The 19,193-nt window shown below is 42.0% G+C and overlaps 1 protein-coding gene and 1 long non-coding RNA gene across 6 annotated transcripts in view; one reads left to right on the top strand and one right to left on the bottom strand.

Moving 5' to 3' along the window:
* The window catches only part of DDAH1 (dimethylarginine dimethylaminohydrolase 1), a 117,019-nt gene that overhangs the window by 18,649 nt on the left and 79,177 nt on the right, over positions 1 to 19,193 (bottom strand). For all 5 annotated transcript variants that reach the window (XM_083445065.1, XM_083445064.1, XM_083445067.1 and 2 more), the window contains 3 exons: positions 4,528 to 4,627; positions 3,140 to 3,213; positions 1,092 to 1,211 (listed from right to left, as the gene is read on the bottom strand). In XM_083445065.1, coding sequence (XP_083301191.1) covers positions 1,092 to 1,211; positions 3,140 to 3,213; positions 4,528 to 4,618 — 285 coding nt within the window. In that variant the 5' untranslated portion in view covers positions 4,619 to 4,627. The remainder of the gene's footprint in view (positions 1 to 1,091; positions 1,212 to 3,139; positions 3,214 to 4,527; positions 4,628 to 19,193) is intronic.
* Positions 15,060 to 18,626, top strand: LOC310679623. Its single transcript, XR_014512413.1, has 2 exons — positions 15,060 to 15,444; positions 18,326 to 18,626. It is a non-coding gene; the product is annotated as an uncharacterized lncRNA (long non-coding RNA).

Genomic DNA, 19,193 nt, shown 5'->3' on the forward strand with positions numbered 1-19,193 from the left:
TTGCTCTCAAAAAACATAGCAGAACCCTTCCCCCACCCCCAAACCTGATGACTACTTTAGCATGTGCATTTTGGCCTGGGTTCAGATATTATAACTGAACACAATGGCAGCCTGCAACTTATGCAGTGACTGGGAAGAATGATGAGCAGGGGAGTATGGAACAATAAGGTAAAGGTAAAGGGACCCCTGACCATTAGGTCCAGTCATGACCGACTCTGGGGTTGCGGTGCTCATCTCGCTTTATTGCCCGAGGGAGCTGGCGTACAGCTTCCGGGTCATGTAGCCAGCATGACTAAGCAGCTTCTGGTGAACCAGAGCAGCACACGGAAATGCCGTTTACCTTCCTGCTGGAGCAGTACCTATTTATCTACTTGCACTTTGACGTGCTTTCGAACTGCTAGGTTGGCAGGAGCTGGGACCGAACAACGGGAGCTCACCCCGTCGCGGGGATTCGAATCGCCGACCTTCTGATTGGCAATTCCTAGGCTCTGTGGTTTAACCCACAGCGCCACCTGCGTCCCACTAACAATAAGCAAGCATAACTGCTATTTCCTTGTTAAAACACTGCTTACTTCACTTTTGGTTTCTGCTACATCTCTAACACAAGTGGGACCTGTAATAACAAAATGCTGCAGTGCAGAAGTGCAGTGCAGTACAGTGTTCCAGTTAGCAGGCAATGCCTATTTCAGGATACTTCATTTCATTCAGCTCCCCACAGTTTCCCGTTACCCCCCATCTCTCAACATACATTCTGCTTATTTTACTCCAAGTAAATGATAGCTGGGGGGGGGGGGCAGATTCTCTGCAGCACCACAGCAGGAGAGGAAAGTGTTAATTTCCCCCTGCACATCTGCCGTGATCCCCAACAATATCAACCCCTCAAGCTGACGTTACTGGCCCCCCTTTTTTTTAAGTGAATAACAAAGATGTATTTAATATTACAGCTGGAACGGTTCTTCATTTTGAAGTTGCTGAGGCTGTTGATGCTTGCAGCTTGCATAGGCTGGATTCCCTCTTACACAGAGTCTATAAGGAAACACGGAATCTTAAAGCAATGTTTTTAAGCACAGGCTATTTTTAGCACGCTTTACCTTGAGGGCTTTCTGTGCAGCTTCACTTGAACCAATAGCAATGAGGTTTGGCCCAGCCATACTGCAGAAACTCTTCAGATGCAAGGAGTCAGAAACAGGGACTGTAGAAACGGCATAATCCTGTATAGAAATTAGGCATTTGCAAAGGAAATGTGTTAGATTGGTAATCTCGTAAACTAGCACAATTATAAATTGCATCCCCCACCCCTGTGCATTAATGAATTCGTGTAGAGTCAACTCTTAGAACCACAGCAATTTTCTATGGAGAGTTTTGGGTCGTTCCGTGCACTTCAGTTGCATTGTTGTTTCAGGAAAAAAGTAGATTAAAAAATGCTTCATTAACATGCAAAAGAAGCCTCCATAAAATCGACAGTTTGACTTCAAGAGCCTCTAAAAAAAGAAATGTTGAGTGGCTATGAGCATAAAAAGGACACAACAGTTTCCTAGTAACAAGCACCCTTCTCCTGAATATTTTCCATGGAAGCAGGTTATGCTGAAGCCAGTGGATTGCCATTCTTAAAATTAGGTTTGGATAGGATATAATATTCAAAATAATATTTCAATTATGATTTCAGAAATTATTGATTTATTATACTTTACTCCATTCTTCCTCCAAAGAGCTTGAACATCTGATGTATGGCTCCTTGGAAGTCTCCCACCTAGGCTAGATAGTGGCGCCCTCCCATCACATGTGAAAGAAATAAACAGCTATCGGACTTTTAGTAGACATCTGAAGGCAGTCCTTTTTAGGGAAGCTTTTAATACTGGATGAATCATTGTATTTTAATATTCTGCTGAAAGCAGCCCAGGGTGGCTAGGGAAACCCAGCCAGATGGGTGGGGTATAAATAATAAATTATTATTATTATTATTATTATTATTATTATTATTATTATTAGCTGCTCCAATTATCCATGATCATTGGTCATACTGGCTAGAGTGGATGGAAGTTAATCTAATGACATCATGGGGGTTGCAGGTATCTCCACCCCTGCTCTGCGTCGGATCTGCTTAGCACCACTAATAGAACTGTTTCATGTGTAGGGATAGGATGGATCAGTTTATTGTATACTCGTGAGTATTTAAATATGTAAATTATCACAAAACAAGTGTACTATATATTATACAAAATACTTATTTAAAATAAGCATTTCTAAATAGTCAATTAAGAAAAAACTTTGGAATGTTTCTGGATTGCAAACTTCGGAGCAGTGAGGAAATCAGAAGTATAATAATGTTCTAATTAGTGTATTAGTCTGGGATGTGCAAATTAGGTCAGTCTGCTTAAAAATGCAGACTGAACAAAATTCTCTTTATTCCTTGTATGTATCTTCAAAACATTTTCCATCCATATTTTAAGGATGTTCAGACACAGAAGAAATATTGAAACATCAACTTTCCGGGAATGCCGACCACTTTTTAAATCAAAATGAAAGATGAGCTGCAAATCTTATGCATGTTTATTTGGATTTAAGTCCTGTACTCCCAGTACCTTGTGCATATGATTGCAGCATAAGACATGTTCTTCAATTATATATTTTTTCTCACGTTTTCTCCAAGTTCTCATGGAACCATGCCTTGTCATCATGACTCACCAGAACCCAGTGAGTTTCATGGTGCGGTGGACCTTTGAACCCAGGTCTCAGCAATTTAAAACAAGCACTCTGTCCTCTTTCCTACATTGACACTGTGCCTCAGCAGAATTTTATTTATAGTGTAAAAATGAAGTAAGAAAAGACGAACAATCCATTTTCTAGCCTCACAGCCTCAGAATCAGGTAAGGTACAAGATCATTCAGGCAATGTTGGCCCGCCCCCCCCCCAAAAAAATTGAAAGTGACTATCAAAAAATAAATATGTTGTTATAGCACAGAGCTGTAGTAATCTCTCTCATTTGTTTTTAGTCCTTGCACTGTGTTAATGCCTTGAATTCTCCACAGAAGATGCTTCAGTACTGGTATATATCTTGGCTCCTTCCTTTTACACAGTGTGCAAAACTTTACCACGCATTGGATCCCCCATCCGAAGGTGATTCTGCAACTCTGCTAACCTTAAAGGTGTCTGCCAGAATTTCTGCACCACGTCGATTGGTCCGCTTTGAAAGACCAACGAAAAACTCCCTGCCTGAGAAAAGAAAATATTAATGGGCATGATTGAGTTCGTATGCAATAAGATAATCCACTGTTTTTGTCCAATCTTGTTGAAGTTAACATCACTTGAATACGTAAACTGAACTAAGAAATGTCCTTTGAAAACATACACACACCATCTCGCAACATCAAGTTTAATTATAGTTATAATTTTCTTAGAAATAGTAACTTACAAGTGTAACACCATCACTTCCTTCAGATAGACAAAAGAATAATACTCCAAAAAAACAGAAGGCTTATACATACATAGAAATAGACACTGGGGCCTTTGAAAAGTACTATTATTCTTGCATGGTCTCCTGTCCTTTTGAGATCAGCACGGTAACCTGTGCTACACCTAGGTTGTGTGGGCACGATCATCTCAATGAGCTACTCATCTCAGAATGAAGCCAGCTTTTTTTCCTATCCCTTTTGCTGCCCATTCACTTGACTCTCCCTCTGTGCCCAATCAGCATAATCTCCCAGTGGCAGCAACTGAGAGAGCAAGGTTTCTGGAGGTTCCCATTCCTTCTTGTTCACCATCTCACTGCTCACTAGCTCAAAAAGGGCAGGTGAACAAGCAGCAACGGCAATGAGAAGGAGCAGCGGGGCCTGGATAATTGACCTTTGATGCAATCTTAATACAGTCATACCTCGGAAGTTGAACGGAATCCATTCCAGAAGTCCGTTCAGCTTCCAAAACATTTCGGAACCAAGGTGCAGCTTCCAATTGGCTGAAGCCAATCGGAAGTCACCACAGACATTTGGGTTCCAAAGAATGTTTGCAAACCGGAAAAATCACTTCCAGGTTTGCGGAGTTCGGGAGCCAAAACGTTCATCTCGCAAGGCTTTCAAGGTACGACTGTACTAGCATTATTTTTTCCAAGCAACCTATACAATAAAGCAGACTGATTAACACACACAAAAACTCAGGGCACCTGTGTGATATGAGCAACTCCTGTTGATAGCACTTTAAAATTGTTTTTAGATATTATTAATGCTCTTATTTTGTTTGTAATTGTGTTGTCTTGTTGCTTTGCCATCTCAGACCCCTTTGGGAGGAAGGATGGGATAGAAATGAAATAACAACAACAACATAGTTTACTTCTCCTAATTCGCTTGTTATTCTATTGCATTAGGAAATTATTTCCTGTGTTCAAAGTCTCATGTTACTGTTGGAAAAGCAAATTAACTAATGAAAATGTAAGGAGAAACGGGAAATGGTTTTTTTTAATCAGTACCTTACCATCAAGCTGTCTGTGCAGCTGAAACATTATGTGGCAAAGTTTCGTATTTTATTTTACTGTACCTGTAAATAAAACATCTCCTCCATCTAAGGTTGCATGTTCATCTGTCATCTCTACAATATTCAGGTTAAGGCTTTCAAGTGCTCTCTTCATTACTTCAACCTGTTTGGAAAAGGACACATTTTAGAATTTCATTTAAAGACTGCAGCCCTAGGCACAGTTTTTAACTATGCATATTGTCCGGCTTTGTATCTGCTGTACTGGAACATCCACATATCAAACCAAAAAGAGATGTCCAGAAATTTATTTAAAGGTGATATGCTTCTTTAGCCAAGTTTAGAGAACCAACTTTCAATCTGGCATAATCACACTGATGATTGGTGTTATTGGGAAAGTCTACTTATTTTTGTGAAGGTAGATTCAAATGAAAGAAAAGCCCCCCCCCCGCCCCCCCAAATCAATCAGTTGGGAGGGGTTAACCAAATAAAATATTTCAAGATTTATTGCACAGCTTGGACTTGTTAGTACCTCATTTGCTTTTTAGGGACGCGGGTGGCGCTGTGGGTAAAACCTCAGCGCCTAGGACTTGCCGATCGCATGGTCGGCGGTTTGAATCCCCGCGGCAGAGTGCGCTCCCGTCGTTCGGTCCCAGTGCCTGCCAACCTAGCAGTTCGAAAGCACCTCCGGGTGCAAGTAAATAAATAGGGACCGCTTACCAGCGGGAAGGTAAACGGCGTTCCGTGTGCTGCGCTGGCTTGCCAGAGGCAGCTTGTCATGCTGGCCACGTGACCCAGAAGTGTCTGTGGACAGCGCTGGCTCCCGGCCTATAGAGTGAGATGAGTGCACAACCCTAGAGTCTGGCAAGACTGGCCGGAATGGGCAGGGGTACCTTTACCTTTACATTTGCTTTGTGATACTGAAGAGTCCCCAAAATGCATTTCAAAGGCAACACTTTGACATTAGTCACGCATGCCCTGCAAGACTGAATGTAAGTTTCTGGGAATCTGTTGTAAAGTCTTCTGGGCATCCACATAAAAGCACTTCAAGCATCTTAACCACAGCACCACTCCTGAACTAGAAAACTTCTGTGCCCAGAAGCCATTTTTATCTTACAATTAAAAGTTGTCAATTGTGCTAATGCATGGCGGGGGGCAGGAAGTCTGCTCCACTTCATTGTGAGGAGGAGTTGCGGTGGACCGTGTGGCCACCCACTCACCTCCGGGGCGGGGGACAAAGTCTTGTGTTGCCCGGGGGATCCTGGCCACATCAACAAGCAGCCAGCCAATCCTCTGGCTGGTGGGGGCATGGCCGTTGAGGGGCCTGGTGGGAATTTTTCCACTTGGCAAAATTGATGGGGGAGGGGGAGGGGAGGTGTGGCCATCACCTGCTCCTCCAAGCTTAAGGGTATTCTGTTAAAGGAATCCAGGGTGTGTGGATCTTGTCTGAAGTCTGGGACTAGGCTAGGGCCATGCCACGACCCCATCAGGAACACCTGGGGGAGCTCGAGTTCGTCTGCATTGACGGGGCTCCCCCTTCTGGTGGTTTACCCTTACCAGACTCACTGTGCAATGCAGGAGTCAGATATAGTCGGGTTCATTCAATGCCTAAGCCAATACCGCTCACATTCTGTAATCAATAAAGTTGTGGCCAAAATTTGCCCAATAACATTAACCTAATATTTGTGTCCTGTGTGTTTATTCTTCAACGAGGGGGTGGTTGCTGGGTCTTGACACGCAAATAGACCACCATAGTAAATTAACAACTTGGGTATTCCGAGTTGCCCACTCCTTGACAAACTTGCAATTGCTCTGCTCTGATTTCTACACTTATTCCTTGATAGACATTGAATATCTAATTTGGTGTGCACTGGGCATTTTCTTTGCAAAACGTGGCGTGATTGCGCACAGCTAACAAAACAGTCCTTGCTTGTTTGTAGCAAGTAGTTCAGGTGTTGGCAGTACAACTCTGTGTTACAAACATGTCTGCAAAAGTGACATGCAGGCTGGGAACATTAACCCCTGCCATATGGGAATCCCTTGCAGATGATCTCAGTGCCTGGGGACAGACAGTCAGGTTGTTTATCCACAGCAGTGACCAGAGAAGGAAAGACAATTGGGAGGAGCAAAGAGAGAACACACACCATGGTACACCTGTGGCAGCAAAACTGGATGCCACATCTAACTGCCCTACCTGCAATAAAACATGTCTCTCCCGTATCGGTCTCTACAGCCACAGCAAGCACTGCAACTCTCCAACGGTTTGACTTCGCCCCTGAAGGCATGCTCTTTCATTTGTCTCTCAACGGATGCCAACAAAAATGCTTTTAGACACCATAAGTCTAGCAATTTCACTGACCATTCTGAATCATGGATCTTGCTGCAATTGCAAAATTCAAGTTACTGGTTCACTGCCATATGAGCTGCCCTCATGTGCGAAGACAAAACAAGTCACAAAGGTAACATGAGAACTGGTTGTAAGGTTCCATTGATTTTTCTGGATAACACTCAGTATACAGAACTCACTGCCATGGGAAGAGGTCACATCAATATGATAAGGCAGGTGCAAGTAAAGCAAAAGACAGGTTCTTAGGAGTACCGAGGCTTATGCTGGCCACAAAGAAAGCAAATTTCTCCGCTGCCTGTGATGGCATAGCAATACCAAGTGAATTGGCTGAGATTAAGTGGAGATTCGTTTAACCTCCTGGTACAGATGAATCTAAGTAGTGAGAGAACTCATAAGCTAGGTCATAATTTCTTAAAAAATCTATTTGCCTGCAAGTGTGAAAGCTTAAATATTGAATCAATATGAACCAGACTTAAAAAATTATTTCACTCGTAAAAAAAATTGAGTGCAGTGGTACAAAACAGTGAATTCATTTAAAGAAACCCTGAAGCTATGACCTGAGTTGATCATATTAGTTCGATGCCCATTAATAATATTATGAACTGTTTCAAATCTCTCTCTCTCTCTCTGGGTGAAAGCTAGGCGCAACACTGAATAACTGTGACCAGATATAGATAGATGATAGATAGATAGATAGATGATAGATAGATATGCGAGCACAATGAAGGAGGTTAATTATTTTCTCCCTGCATCACTTCTTTCTGCTCAAAATGATCACCCCCAGTTGCTAATTGGCATAATGTAACCCCATTATACTTCTCTCTCCCCCCCCCCAACTGCCTGCAGTGGACTATTAGCAGCTCTGGGGGGTGGAAGAAGATTTCAACAAGAAAACCTCCATGACCTCAGATTCCAGCAGTGTCACAGACAGAAGAGAGTATGACTGAGAAGGCACTGAACCTGAGCCCTTTAACTGAGCCTGAACTTAACTTAGGTCCCCCTGTGCCCAGATCCAATATTGAAGCCCTTGAGTCAATTTATCCTTCCTTAGAAGCATATAATCATAGAACTGTAGAGTCGGACGTCCAACCCTCTTATTTATTTAATTTTATTTTTTTATTGTATAAAGGGTTGCTAAACTACTCGAGGAATTTTGTGATCGGTGCAGTGGGGAACGGGCTTATAATATCAGAAGCTCCAAACATCAGGTGCTCTCCACTGGTGTTCTGATGTCCGCTAAATTTTATTATGTTGGAAGTTCACAGTTGTTTTTAAGCTCGCCCTAGAAAGCAAGTTGTATGTTTGCTTACAGAAGAAGAGAAAACGGCCTACATTTGTACACATGCCCTTTTTAAAAGAAAGCTGCATGTAGACTCAATTTTAAGTTTAAGAGCACACAACAGAAGGCTTTTATAATAACTGCTACCCATTAATATATCAAGTGGCTGAATGCTTAAGCCTTTATTGCTCTGTGCTGCGATTCCCCCACCCCAAATAAGCACATTCCTGTTGTGAGATGGAATGCATCTAATCCATAATAAATCTGGTCGAGAGACTCTGGGCTTAAGCCAGCTGAGCTACGTTTGAAGAAAAAGGATATTAAATGTGTTTGATGGCATTTATAAGAATCCTATTTCCTTGGCCCCTCCACTTTAAAATGGAACTCATTAGTCTTTGCATAGAAGCAGTTCATCAACTGCCTCAGCTGCTATATGCAAAATATCTATCCCTTCCACAGTTGTGCCAATGTGCTTTAAATGAAAGCCATTTCTTTAAAAGTTATTTATTGGCACTTGGTTATCTCAACTTTGGCAACAAAACAAATGTTTTCAAAATGAGAACAGAAATGACAGATTGATGAGCAGAATGGAGGGAGGGAAAAGAAACAGGGAGACGAACCCTTTATTTTCTTAGCTGCCCGGTGCAAACAGCGTACAACATTTTATAAAATTGGCTTGAAGCTGAAAACGTTGAACAAATGCCTGGATCTGTGTCAGGCATAGGCAAACTCGGCCCTTCATATGTTTTGGGACTACAACTCCCATCATCCCTGACCACTGGTCCTGTTAGCTAGGGATGATGGGAGTTGTAGTCCCAAAACATATGGGGGGCTGAGTTTGCCTATGCCTGATCTATGTCAAAAAAAAAGCCATGGCTCTATTGGTCTTTGCATACCCTCTAGAAAATGGCCAGCAAAGAAGTATTCTTAACTTAACCCAACACAGGAGCTGAAATGTCATTTGGTGGGAGCTGAATTTCTCCCACTGTGAATGCCTTGTTCAGAACTTGGTTCTATAGACTACATGAAAGTATGTTAAAATTCCTTCCTTGCCCCCTAACCCTCTTCTCTGAGAACAAATGGCAATGCTGAACAAGCCTATTAGCACCACCTCTAAAGAAATATTATTAGTGAAACAAACAAGCCAGCGGTACAGGAAATTGTTAAGGTTCTAGCTAGTACAGTGGTACCTCGGGATGCGAACGGGATCCATTCCGGAGCCCCGTTCACATCCTGAACATAACGTAAGACGCAACAGTGAGTCTGCGTGTGCGCGGGTCGCATTTCGCCACTTCCGCGCATCCACGTGACATCATTTTGAGTGTCTGCGCATGCATGAGTGGCGAAACCCAGAAGTAACACGCTCCGTTTGCGCTCAACCTGAAGCGTATTTATCCCGAGGTATTACTGCATTAGGTTTTGAGGCCCCATCACTGCTTTCCACAGAGATTCCTTACTGCTCCAGGTCAAACAGATGTCCAAGCAACTCTGTAAGTTATGTTTTCAAGCTCTAAACATGAGCTTGCAGCATGCATCCAAATCTTAATTTCTTTCTCGTTTGTAAGTGAAACTCTTAATTTTCCTATGTGAGTGTTCAACTGTTTGCTTCATCATCATCATCATCATCATCATATTATTATTATTATTATTTATACCCCCGCCCATCTGGCTGGGTTGCTTCCATGAACAAAGCATGTTTGTGTACACATAACATTCAGGTGTTCTGCTTGGTTTAATTGACATATCTCTCTCCTTCAACCAATCCTAAGCATAAAGTCATAAGGATTCACAGTTCTGCTCCCCACATCGGTTTCACTATCAGCAACCCTCACCCCCACATGCTGCAGTTTTTGACTGTTCCTTTAATTTGAAAAGCGCTTAATGCAAGAGCTATAAAACAGGCATGTGAAGGGCTCTTTAAACAACACCGTCACTTAGGTATACGTGTGTGCTATTTTTAGCCTGTGCGAATATTACATTAATGGATTACAGCTTTATACATGCATATTATTTAGAACAAGGGTGAAAAATTATATTAAAAAGTTTGAGGCCTAACTAAGGGCGAAGGAGGGTTAAGGAAGGGAGGATTCTGGTCAAAATGTACATGATGAAATACGGGAATAAGTTGCGGAGGCATGGAAAACCTTTGCCGATAATTAGCTGCAAAATACCAGTAAATATTTGGTTGGATAGAGACGATGACAGAAAATGTAAATCTTAGACAAGTATGCTGAGAAAGCAACATTCTAAATACTTTTCTGCTCACAATTACAAAATGGTCAATTGTTAGATGCTGGACAGAGAGGCACAGTCTATTCTGCTGGGACCTGCACCGTAGGCCAGGAATGCACCTGCATAAGCGAAGCATTCATTATCTTTGAGACACCCAATATCCCATAATACCCAGACTGACTGCTAGTTCCAAGTCCACCATTGACCACACGCCATGTGCCCCATTTCCCCCCTCCTTTTTTTTTTGCAATGAAAAGTATTTAAAATTCATGAAGCTTGCTGAAAGCTCAGCTGTCACATTCTACTCATTCCAAAGTGCATGGGAAAAAGAGAGTATAATGGACATTTCAGCTGGAGCTACTATTGCCCTTGAATAACCAATATTCCATTAAATTGCTAATAAACCCACTTGAAGATGTAGATAACAATCAAGCCATACAGGAGAATTCCTTTCCCCTAACACTGAGATGTCAGATTTCACTTTGTACAGTACTGCTGTTTCTGTGCTATTTGTTCAGGGCTTGACGCAAGGTATTCAGAACGCTTGCTCCATTCCAGAGATCACAAGCTGCTCTGTTTTAAAGGGCCCAGAATATCCTTTAGGTGTAGATTACTGCCAAGTCCCTCCTTTTAATTATCATCGTGGTTTTTGTTTTTTAAAAAGCACCTAAAATGAATGAGGTACTCTACAAAAATAGTTTAAAGAAAATATAAAAGGCATTGCCTTAAGCCTTACTATCAAATTAATTAAAATACAAAGGGAGAAAGGAGGAGAATTAAATAATAATATAACTGCGAGAATGATATGATTCTTCTTGCTTCATATACAGTATGAAAAGTTGGAAATGTAATGGCAATGTTTATTTAATATCGCAGGAGAAAAGGCAGCTTATATGGACTTGTGTGTATGTATGCCTGCAGGAATACCAAGAGTATTAGAGCAAGACTAAATGCTGTAAGTCTTATATTGGGGCCTCTTCAAATTGCCATCTAGATTCCATGTTTCCTAAAACATTTTTGTCCTAAACCAGAGTTTGAGAACCTTTGGCCACCCAATTGCTGTTGGACTACAGTGCCCATCATGCCTGGCCATTGGCTTTGCTGGCTGGGGCTGATGGGACTTGGGAGACTAACAACCTCTGGGAGACCTGAGGCTCTCCATCCCAGCTCTAAACTTTTTGAAATGTTCCTAACTTCTTCTGAATACATTAGTCTCCAAAAGGCTTCAGTTGGACTGCCACAGTCCATATGCTTTGGGTTGACAATTCGAATCTGTGTGACAGGGTGAGCTCCCATTGCTCTGTCCCAGTTTCTGCCAACCTAGCAGTTTGAAAGCACACAGTGCAAGTAGATAAATAGGTACATGTCGTTGTTTTTTTAAAACACACACACACAGACATTTTTTTAAACTTTCCTTTCTCAGTCCTTTACAACGCCCATTGCTGTACCATGGTGTTGAATAGGAATGGAAATGTTGCAATTTATGAAATCACACAAAACGGAAAACAATAGCATCATGGAAAACTAGTAAATTCATTCAAGATGTGCAACAAACTAAACATGTGGTTATTACAAGGGGCATTTTTACAATGAAAGAAGCGCTGGAATCCTCCATCCTTGAGAAAACCTAGTGTTTTATATTTGCAGCATTCACTTAAGAAGTGACTGAAAACAAAGCAACCAATGGCTCCAAAAAGCATTTCATTAATCCTTTTGGAAATCTCTCTGACATGCCGAACACTTCTAAGTGTGGGTTGGTTAGACCACCAGGGCAGAAGGTTCTGGGAATGGTTTTCACTCTGCCATCCCATCAGGCTGTAGACTCTTACCTGCATGAGCTGGCTAGGCCTGTGGACATTTTTCTATCATCTTCTTTCTAAGTTCCAAGCTCTTACAGCAGCCTTATGCAAGCCCAATGGATAATCCACAGCAGACAACCACCGATGGAAGGGAAGGGCCGAGGTAGAGCCACAAGGTGTTATTATCGTTAATTTATAAAGTGTCTAAAATTATTAGGGGCAGTTGAATATGAAAGCAAGCTCTGCTCATAGTCTCAATTTCAAGACATGGCACATCAGAAAGAAAAGGAACAGAATGGTCCTGTCTTCTATGTGTTCTTTCCTGCATGTTCCATTCATCATCTGCGACTTTGGTCCAGATTCCTCAGCCACGAGAGGCTCAGTAGGGACCAACAAGGAGTAAGACCTGGTTGGTGGTGACAACCACCCCTTTTAGTGGAGATTGATCAACCCCCCCCCCCCAGCACTACACAGCTTTAAGTATTTACCAAAACCTGGTTAAGAAGGCATTTAGCTGGAAAAAACACATTATCTCCTCATTATGAGTATGTTAAGGCTGTTTTGCTTTTTCTGTGCCTTCACTTTATTTTGGGGAGGCATTGTTTTTCTGATGTTGGTATTTTCTGGTGGTAGTTTAGTGTGTTTTGTTGATTTGATTACATTGTATGTACAGGTGACTCCCCATTTATGCAGAGGTTATGTTCTGCACACATAAACAAGGAGCACCCCACAGCCCCTCTGGCTTGCGAGAATAACTTTCCAGGAGTGGGAAGAGGACTCCCCCTTTGGGCTCTAAGGAGAGTCTCCTTATAAGCTGGAGGTGCCGTGGGACTTTGTTGAAGCTTTTCAGGTTTCTTCCTCCCCTTCTGGGTTTTTGACACTGCACGTATGCGCAGTGGTGCATGACTTGAATGTGTGTAAATGAGGGGAAGCCTGTATATTTTATTGTTGCCACTTTAAATTTCTTTTTGGGGGGATCTAAGTGGGACATGCTTTACAAATAAACAACTGGTAATATCCTGCAATGATTATGCCCCTTACAGGAAAGAGGCTTCCCCCCCCCCCCCCAGGCACGCTGACTAGTTCTGACAATAAAAACAATGCAAAGGAAACAAGAGAACTACCTAACTACAGCAGAATCTCTACAGCACAAACAAATGACTGGCATGGTTCACCTCCGCTACTGTGCGCACTAAAGCAAAGAGCGGCTCCAAACAAGTACATAGTGGAGATTGATAAGGACACTTGGATAGCGATTTAGTACTCTCAGTTTAAGCTATACCCTGGCTCATGCTGTTCGAAGAGCATGAAAGGCAAGACAAGAACAACAGATATGTACATAATATACTTCCCATCTTTGTATCCCAATGGTTTGCAAGGGATCAGAAGAACTGGAAAGAATATCTATATCTATACACCTTCATACCACTTGCTATTAGAGAATAATGTGCGATACCTTTTCACTGAGATTCCAGCGAAACTTTTGCTTTTTATCAATGGAAGCCAAGAGTAAGTTCAAATAACTTATTGCTAATTTAAATAATCTGGGACACGGGTGGTGCTGTGGTCTAAACCACTGAGCCTAGGGCTTGCCAATCAGAAGATCGGCAGTTCGAATCCCCATGATGGGGTGAGCTCCAGTTGCTTGGTCCCTGCTCCTTCCAACCTAGAAGTTCAAAAGCACGTCAAGTGTGCTGCTCTTGTTTTGCCATAAGCGGCTTAGTCATGCTGGCCACATGACCCGGAAAAACTGTCTGCGGAAGCAGACAAACACTGGCTCCCTTGGCCTGTAAAGCGAGATGAGCGCCGCAACCCCAGAGTCGTTCATGACTGGACTTAACTGTCGGGATCCTTTACCTTTTCAAAATTTAAATAAACTTGTGTAGGGAGGCTGCCAGAAACATAACAAAAGGAAAGAAGGAGACATGGCAGGAAGCCTAAGGGTGGGCTATAGTACTTTTCCCTATAGTACCTTCCCTTCTAAACATATATCAATAACCCCAAAGCTCTATATTTTCCTAAAACTTTTATTAAAGAAAATAGTGTGTGTTGTATAAAGTAAACCTAGACCTCTGCAGAAATATGTGGGTTGTGGTATTTTGTTTTTTCAGCACTGAAGATAGAAAACTAGTCTGTTGGCAACTTAAGACAGATGCAAGCACAATCCTTGCTTAATCAAAACAAAATTGTACTGGTTTCAATGTTGCATTTCCCTTTCTGTGTTTTAAGACTATAGCCTAAATCTGCTTCTGTTACTATGTAGACGACCTCCCTGGTTAATGATAGATTATAGAAGACCTCCCCGGTTAATGATAGATTTGGACATGCCTTTCAGAACACAGGAACATGGCTGTATTGGGTAGGGTAAAAAGTAGACCAACACAAGTTGTTCACAACCACCCATGAAAAATAGAAGGAAACAAAACCAGTCACGCTGGATGGCGGGAGGGGTTGGCATTCTCTGACCGAAGCCAAACAAACAAAAAGGACAGAGAAAAGAAACTGCTTTTCCTTTGTTAAGAAGACTATTCATTTCAAGGGGCTATAGGGCTCTATAAAGAGGTTTCATTCTTTCCTACTATGATATACTCGGCTGTAAAAAAAAGTAGGGGGTGGGGAAATCTTATCAACACAGCAACCATTTCATATAGCTTTTAAGAGAAAGTCCAGGTGAGACACACTCTACATTGGAACTGCTACAGAAGCTCCTGTAAGTGGGAAGTGATGTCACAAGTGAAATAAATACTTCTGGTTGTGTGTCTAGACAATCTGATTCACAGTGATGTTTTCCAATACATGTGTGATCTAGGGCAGCTTCAGATGGCATACGTGTAGCTTTTAAAAAAATGGTTGCGTTAATTTTTCTCCTCCCTAGCAAATCTTGAACTGCGAATCCCATGTAGCAAGAAATATACCTGCTTGCCTATTTAATTACAGTTCAGCTTATAATAACAGAAAGGGAGTTGTTTGTTTAGAAAATAGGTGAAAAATCTTTCGGTTTTTATACATCTATCCTTCCTTGGAGCAAACACAGTCTTAAGCTTTTGTGAACATTTGATAAATCTCTTAGCAACTAGTCACTAGAGTGGATTCAGCCAACAATGGATGATTCACAGTTTTTAGCACAGGGTTGTCTGCCAAACGGCCTGAATAAACTCATATTGCTAGACACTACGGCAAAATGTACCCTGATCTCTTCGAAACTATTATATCAGAGGAAAGCTAAGCTGCGTACATTCCTCCAACTCGGTTGACGCCTGGAGAAAAAACAAATGCCTACTAATCCTACGTCTCTCTTCTCAATGCCACATAGGACTTAAACCCAGGTAACTCTTCTAAATCTTGCTTTTTTGACAAAGTAGTGATCTCTGTTCCTCTTAATTAGAACAACTGTACTTCTGGCTGAAAATGCTTCAAAACTACTCTACGCAAACCAGGGACAAGAATAAAATAAGGGTTCTCAAAGCGAGTCGAAAGATTGCAATGGAGACAGCCTTAAGGACTTATTTATATGACAGGCACTGTAGTCATGAGATAGACAGGACTGCCATGTAAAATGGAATGAAATAGTCATGCGAATGCTGATGCCAGATGCAGAATTCAGAGGAAACAGGGGCTTGCATTATTTATTTATTTTGGGATGCCATTATGGACACTCATTAAAGCTGTTCTCACAGCAGCATGCAAAAAAGGGCTGACTCATCCTCATTTTGCTGGTAGTGTCACATTTCCAGAAGCGTCTCCATGAATGGCAACTGCAACTGGAAGTCAATACGCAATGACTCAAAATGCAGACAGCTTTCCAGGTCATGTGGCCAGCATGACTAAACCAGTTCTGGCGCAACAGAAGCCAGAGCACACAGAAACTCTGCTTACCTTCCCAGAGTGGTGATACCTATTTATCTACTTGCACTGGTGTGCTTCTGAACCGCTAGGTTGGCAGGAGATGGGACAGAGCAAAGGGATCTCGCCTCATCACGTGAATTTGAACCGTCAACCTTGGAAATTCTAATAATTAAAAACATGTTGAGGGGGTGTGGGGAATAGCTACCTAATGAGATGATGCGGCAAGAGTACAGATAATCACTCAGAGACGCTGCTTCATATCTTCACTGGGATCCCTTGTTGATATTTGCATGGGGGGCTGGAAATAACCTGCATTCCACAAAGCAGTAAATTTTGCCTTCACGGGCATGAGTGACTTCATTGGAAAATGCAGGCTAGCCTTAAATGATCTTACTTTCACATCTAGCTCTCTTCCAGATGTTATTCCTTTTACAAATATCGCAGCAACTTAATCTTAACTATATCCCTTTAAAGAAAGAAGTTCACATGGCCACCAGTAGATTTGGATGATCCGAGTGCAAATCGGCCAGGATTTTATTGGGCAAGCTGCTAACTTTTATTATAATCTACATAAATGCAGATAATTTTCACAACTGTTTCCTGTCCAATGCGTTAGGGATGTGGTATATCTAAAGAAAACCCATCCGAGGAAAAACGGGCTCAGCAGAATGGAGAGTGGCCTGTAGTTATGATGGGGTCAAAACCATAGGTTTTTTAAAATGATATTTGATACATACAAGATATACTGTGTTCTCTCTCAATGAATACAAACAAGAACTTTGGCTCAAAACAATGGTCTGGTTTGGATACACCCACCCCACAAAACAAATCATGGTTGCATTGTGGAAGATAATGAAATTGAGTACAGTGGTGCCTCGCAAGACGAAAAGAATCCGTTCCGGGAGTCTTTTCGTCTTGCGGTTTTTTCATCTTGCGAAGCAAGCCCATTGACGGAGTAGCGCTATTAGCGCTATTGGCTAAAAAAGGGCTAAAAACGGCTTTTTTAGGGGGGGGATTAGCGGTTCTGCTGCTAAAATGCTTTTAGCAGCTTAGCGATTCAGAATAAGGGGTTTTGGAGCAAAAAAATTATTCGATTTTTTTCGTCATTTTTCGTCTTGCGAAGCAAGCCCATAGGGAAATTCGTCTTGCGAAGCACCTCTGCAGACGGAAAACCCTTTCGTCTTGCGGATTTTCCGTCTTGCGAGGCATTCGTCTTGCGGGGCACCACTGTATGTCACTGGAAGCCTTTTGAGGAAGACTAGGTGTTCAGTTCAGAGTGAATCTTGCTTATACAGATACCATTGGTGCCAAATAATATAATGCATTTGTAGTATCCACCTGTGTGGCTCAGCAAGACACGTTTGAAGTTGCTCCTAGCTCACTAGCTCTTTAATTGGTTGCCTCCTCCTTCCATCTTTTCTTCTGACGTGACTTTTGCTTCTTGGATTAATATCCTGATCAGTATCCTGGATTAATACCCTGATTAGTTAAGTAATGTAACATCCATTTGGGGTGTAGTGGGGAACTCTGGCTTTAAAACAAAGCAGGATCTCTGTACCAATGTGTCACGTGAGAGGGGAGGAGAGAGGGAGAACACAAGTCTGATGCTTGTTCCTGGCTTCACAAACCAGGTTTCTCATAGGCAACGACATTACATCCAAACCAGACCATTGTTTTGAGCCAAAGTTCAGTCTTTCATAATGGGACGTGGGTGGTGCTGTGGTCTAAACCACAGAGCCTAGGGCTTGCCGATCAGAAGGTCGGCAGTTCAAATCCCCGCGACGGGGTGAGCTCCCGTTGCTCGGTCCCCCTCAAGTGCAAGTAGATAAATAGGTACCACTCCAGCAGGAAGGTAAATGCCGTTTCTGTGCGCTGCTCTGGTTCTCCAGAAGCGGCTTAGTGATGCTGGCCACATGACCCGGAAGCTGTCTGCAGACAAACGCCGTTTCCCTCAGCTTATAGAGAAAAATAAGCGCTGCAACCCCAGAGTTGTCCACGACTGGACTTAACGGTCAGGGGTTCTTTACTTTTACTCAGTCTTTCATAGATCATCTTGCAATATCAACAAGCCATACTTAAAACAGTACCCCAATGTAATCCGTTAATTTCAAAGCATGAACTGTTAATTTTGGGGTGGGGTCCTAAGCATTACAAGTTTGGGCTATGGCACACACCATAAACATGTTACACAATTAATGAAGCTTAATATGTGCTGCAAAAGTGGTAGATTTAAATGTTGATGAAATACCAGGAGCAGTGTGTTATGCAGAGCAGGAAGAACAATTTACCTTTTTCTTAAACCTTTTAAGGGCATCGGAGGATAATTCTGTGAACCTGTCTCCTCGCACATATTTCTTGCAGCTGCTGAGATGACTTCATAGCCAAACTCCGAATTTGGATTCCTACATGTTGTGATAATCAGCTGGGGTTTGGAAAATCATTCAAAAAATCAAAACGTTCTGGCAACTTAACAAGGCTTCTGAAAAAACAACAGTTTAACATCTGGAACTAACATTCTTCATGGAAGCTGAGATTTACAAAGCACAGAACATTTTCTCTTATAGTAACTTTTAGTTCAATAAACCTAATTGAACTTAAAGTATAAAACCACGACTGTTTGTATACAGATGTTGAAATGTTTCAATTAAAATAAAATATGCAACATGAGAGCTCCAGAGCTGTTTTATAATCCGAACGGGCAAGGATACTGAAAGGGAGCTTACAGACTTCATGTTTAGTTCCACCACATGAATTTCTTCTAAGAGTTCTTTAATACCACAGCCAAAGAACTGGCTGATTTATTTAATTCAAGATGTGAAATTCAGTCCCACCTTCCTTTTTAGCATTTGCCTTCTCCACCCATTTATCAGAGCCCCCCTTCGCCTTCTGTTTCTCAATCTGTTGTTTACTGTGAACCCTTGCTTCTGCCACCTTGCCTCACTGGGCAACCTGCCCCATAGCTCCCCTATTTTTCAGCATCTATTTCAAGCTCTCAGACAGCCCAATGAAATTTCTGCTACACCTAAAGTCTATGTATGGTTTTACAGTGAGTAAAACCATACATAGACCTTAGGTATAGCAGAAATTTCTGTTCCCTCGCAGATATTTTGCTAAGCACTTAGAATGGTCATGTACATTCTACAGCACCAGACCAGGCCAACCAATCAGAGGCTTCCTTGCTACAAGTGCAATCAGGCACTTCCCTGTTGTTTCTTATTTTATTTGATAA

This window comes from Podarcis tiliguerta, assembly GCF_965153285.1.
Source record: "Podarcis tiliguerta genome assembly, chromosome: 6".
NCBI classification, from domain to species: Eukaryota; Metazoa; Chordata; class Lepidosauria; order Squamata; family Lacertidae; genus Podarcis; species Podarcis tiliguerta.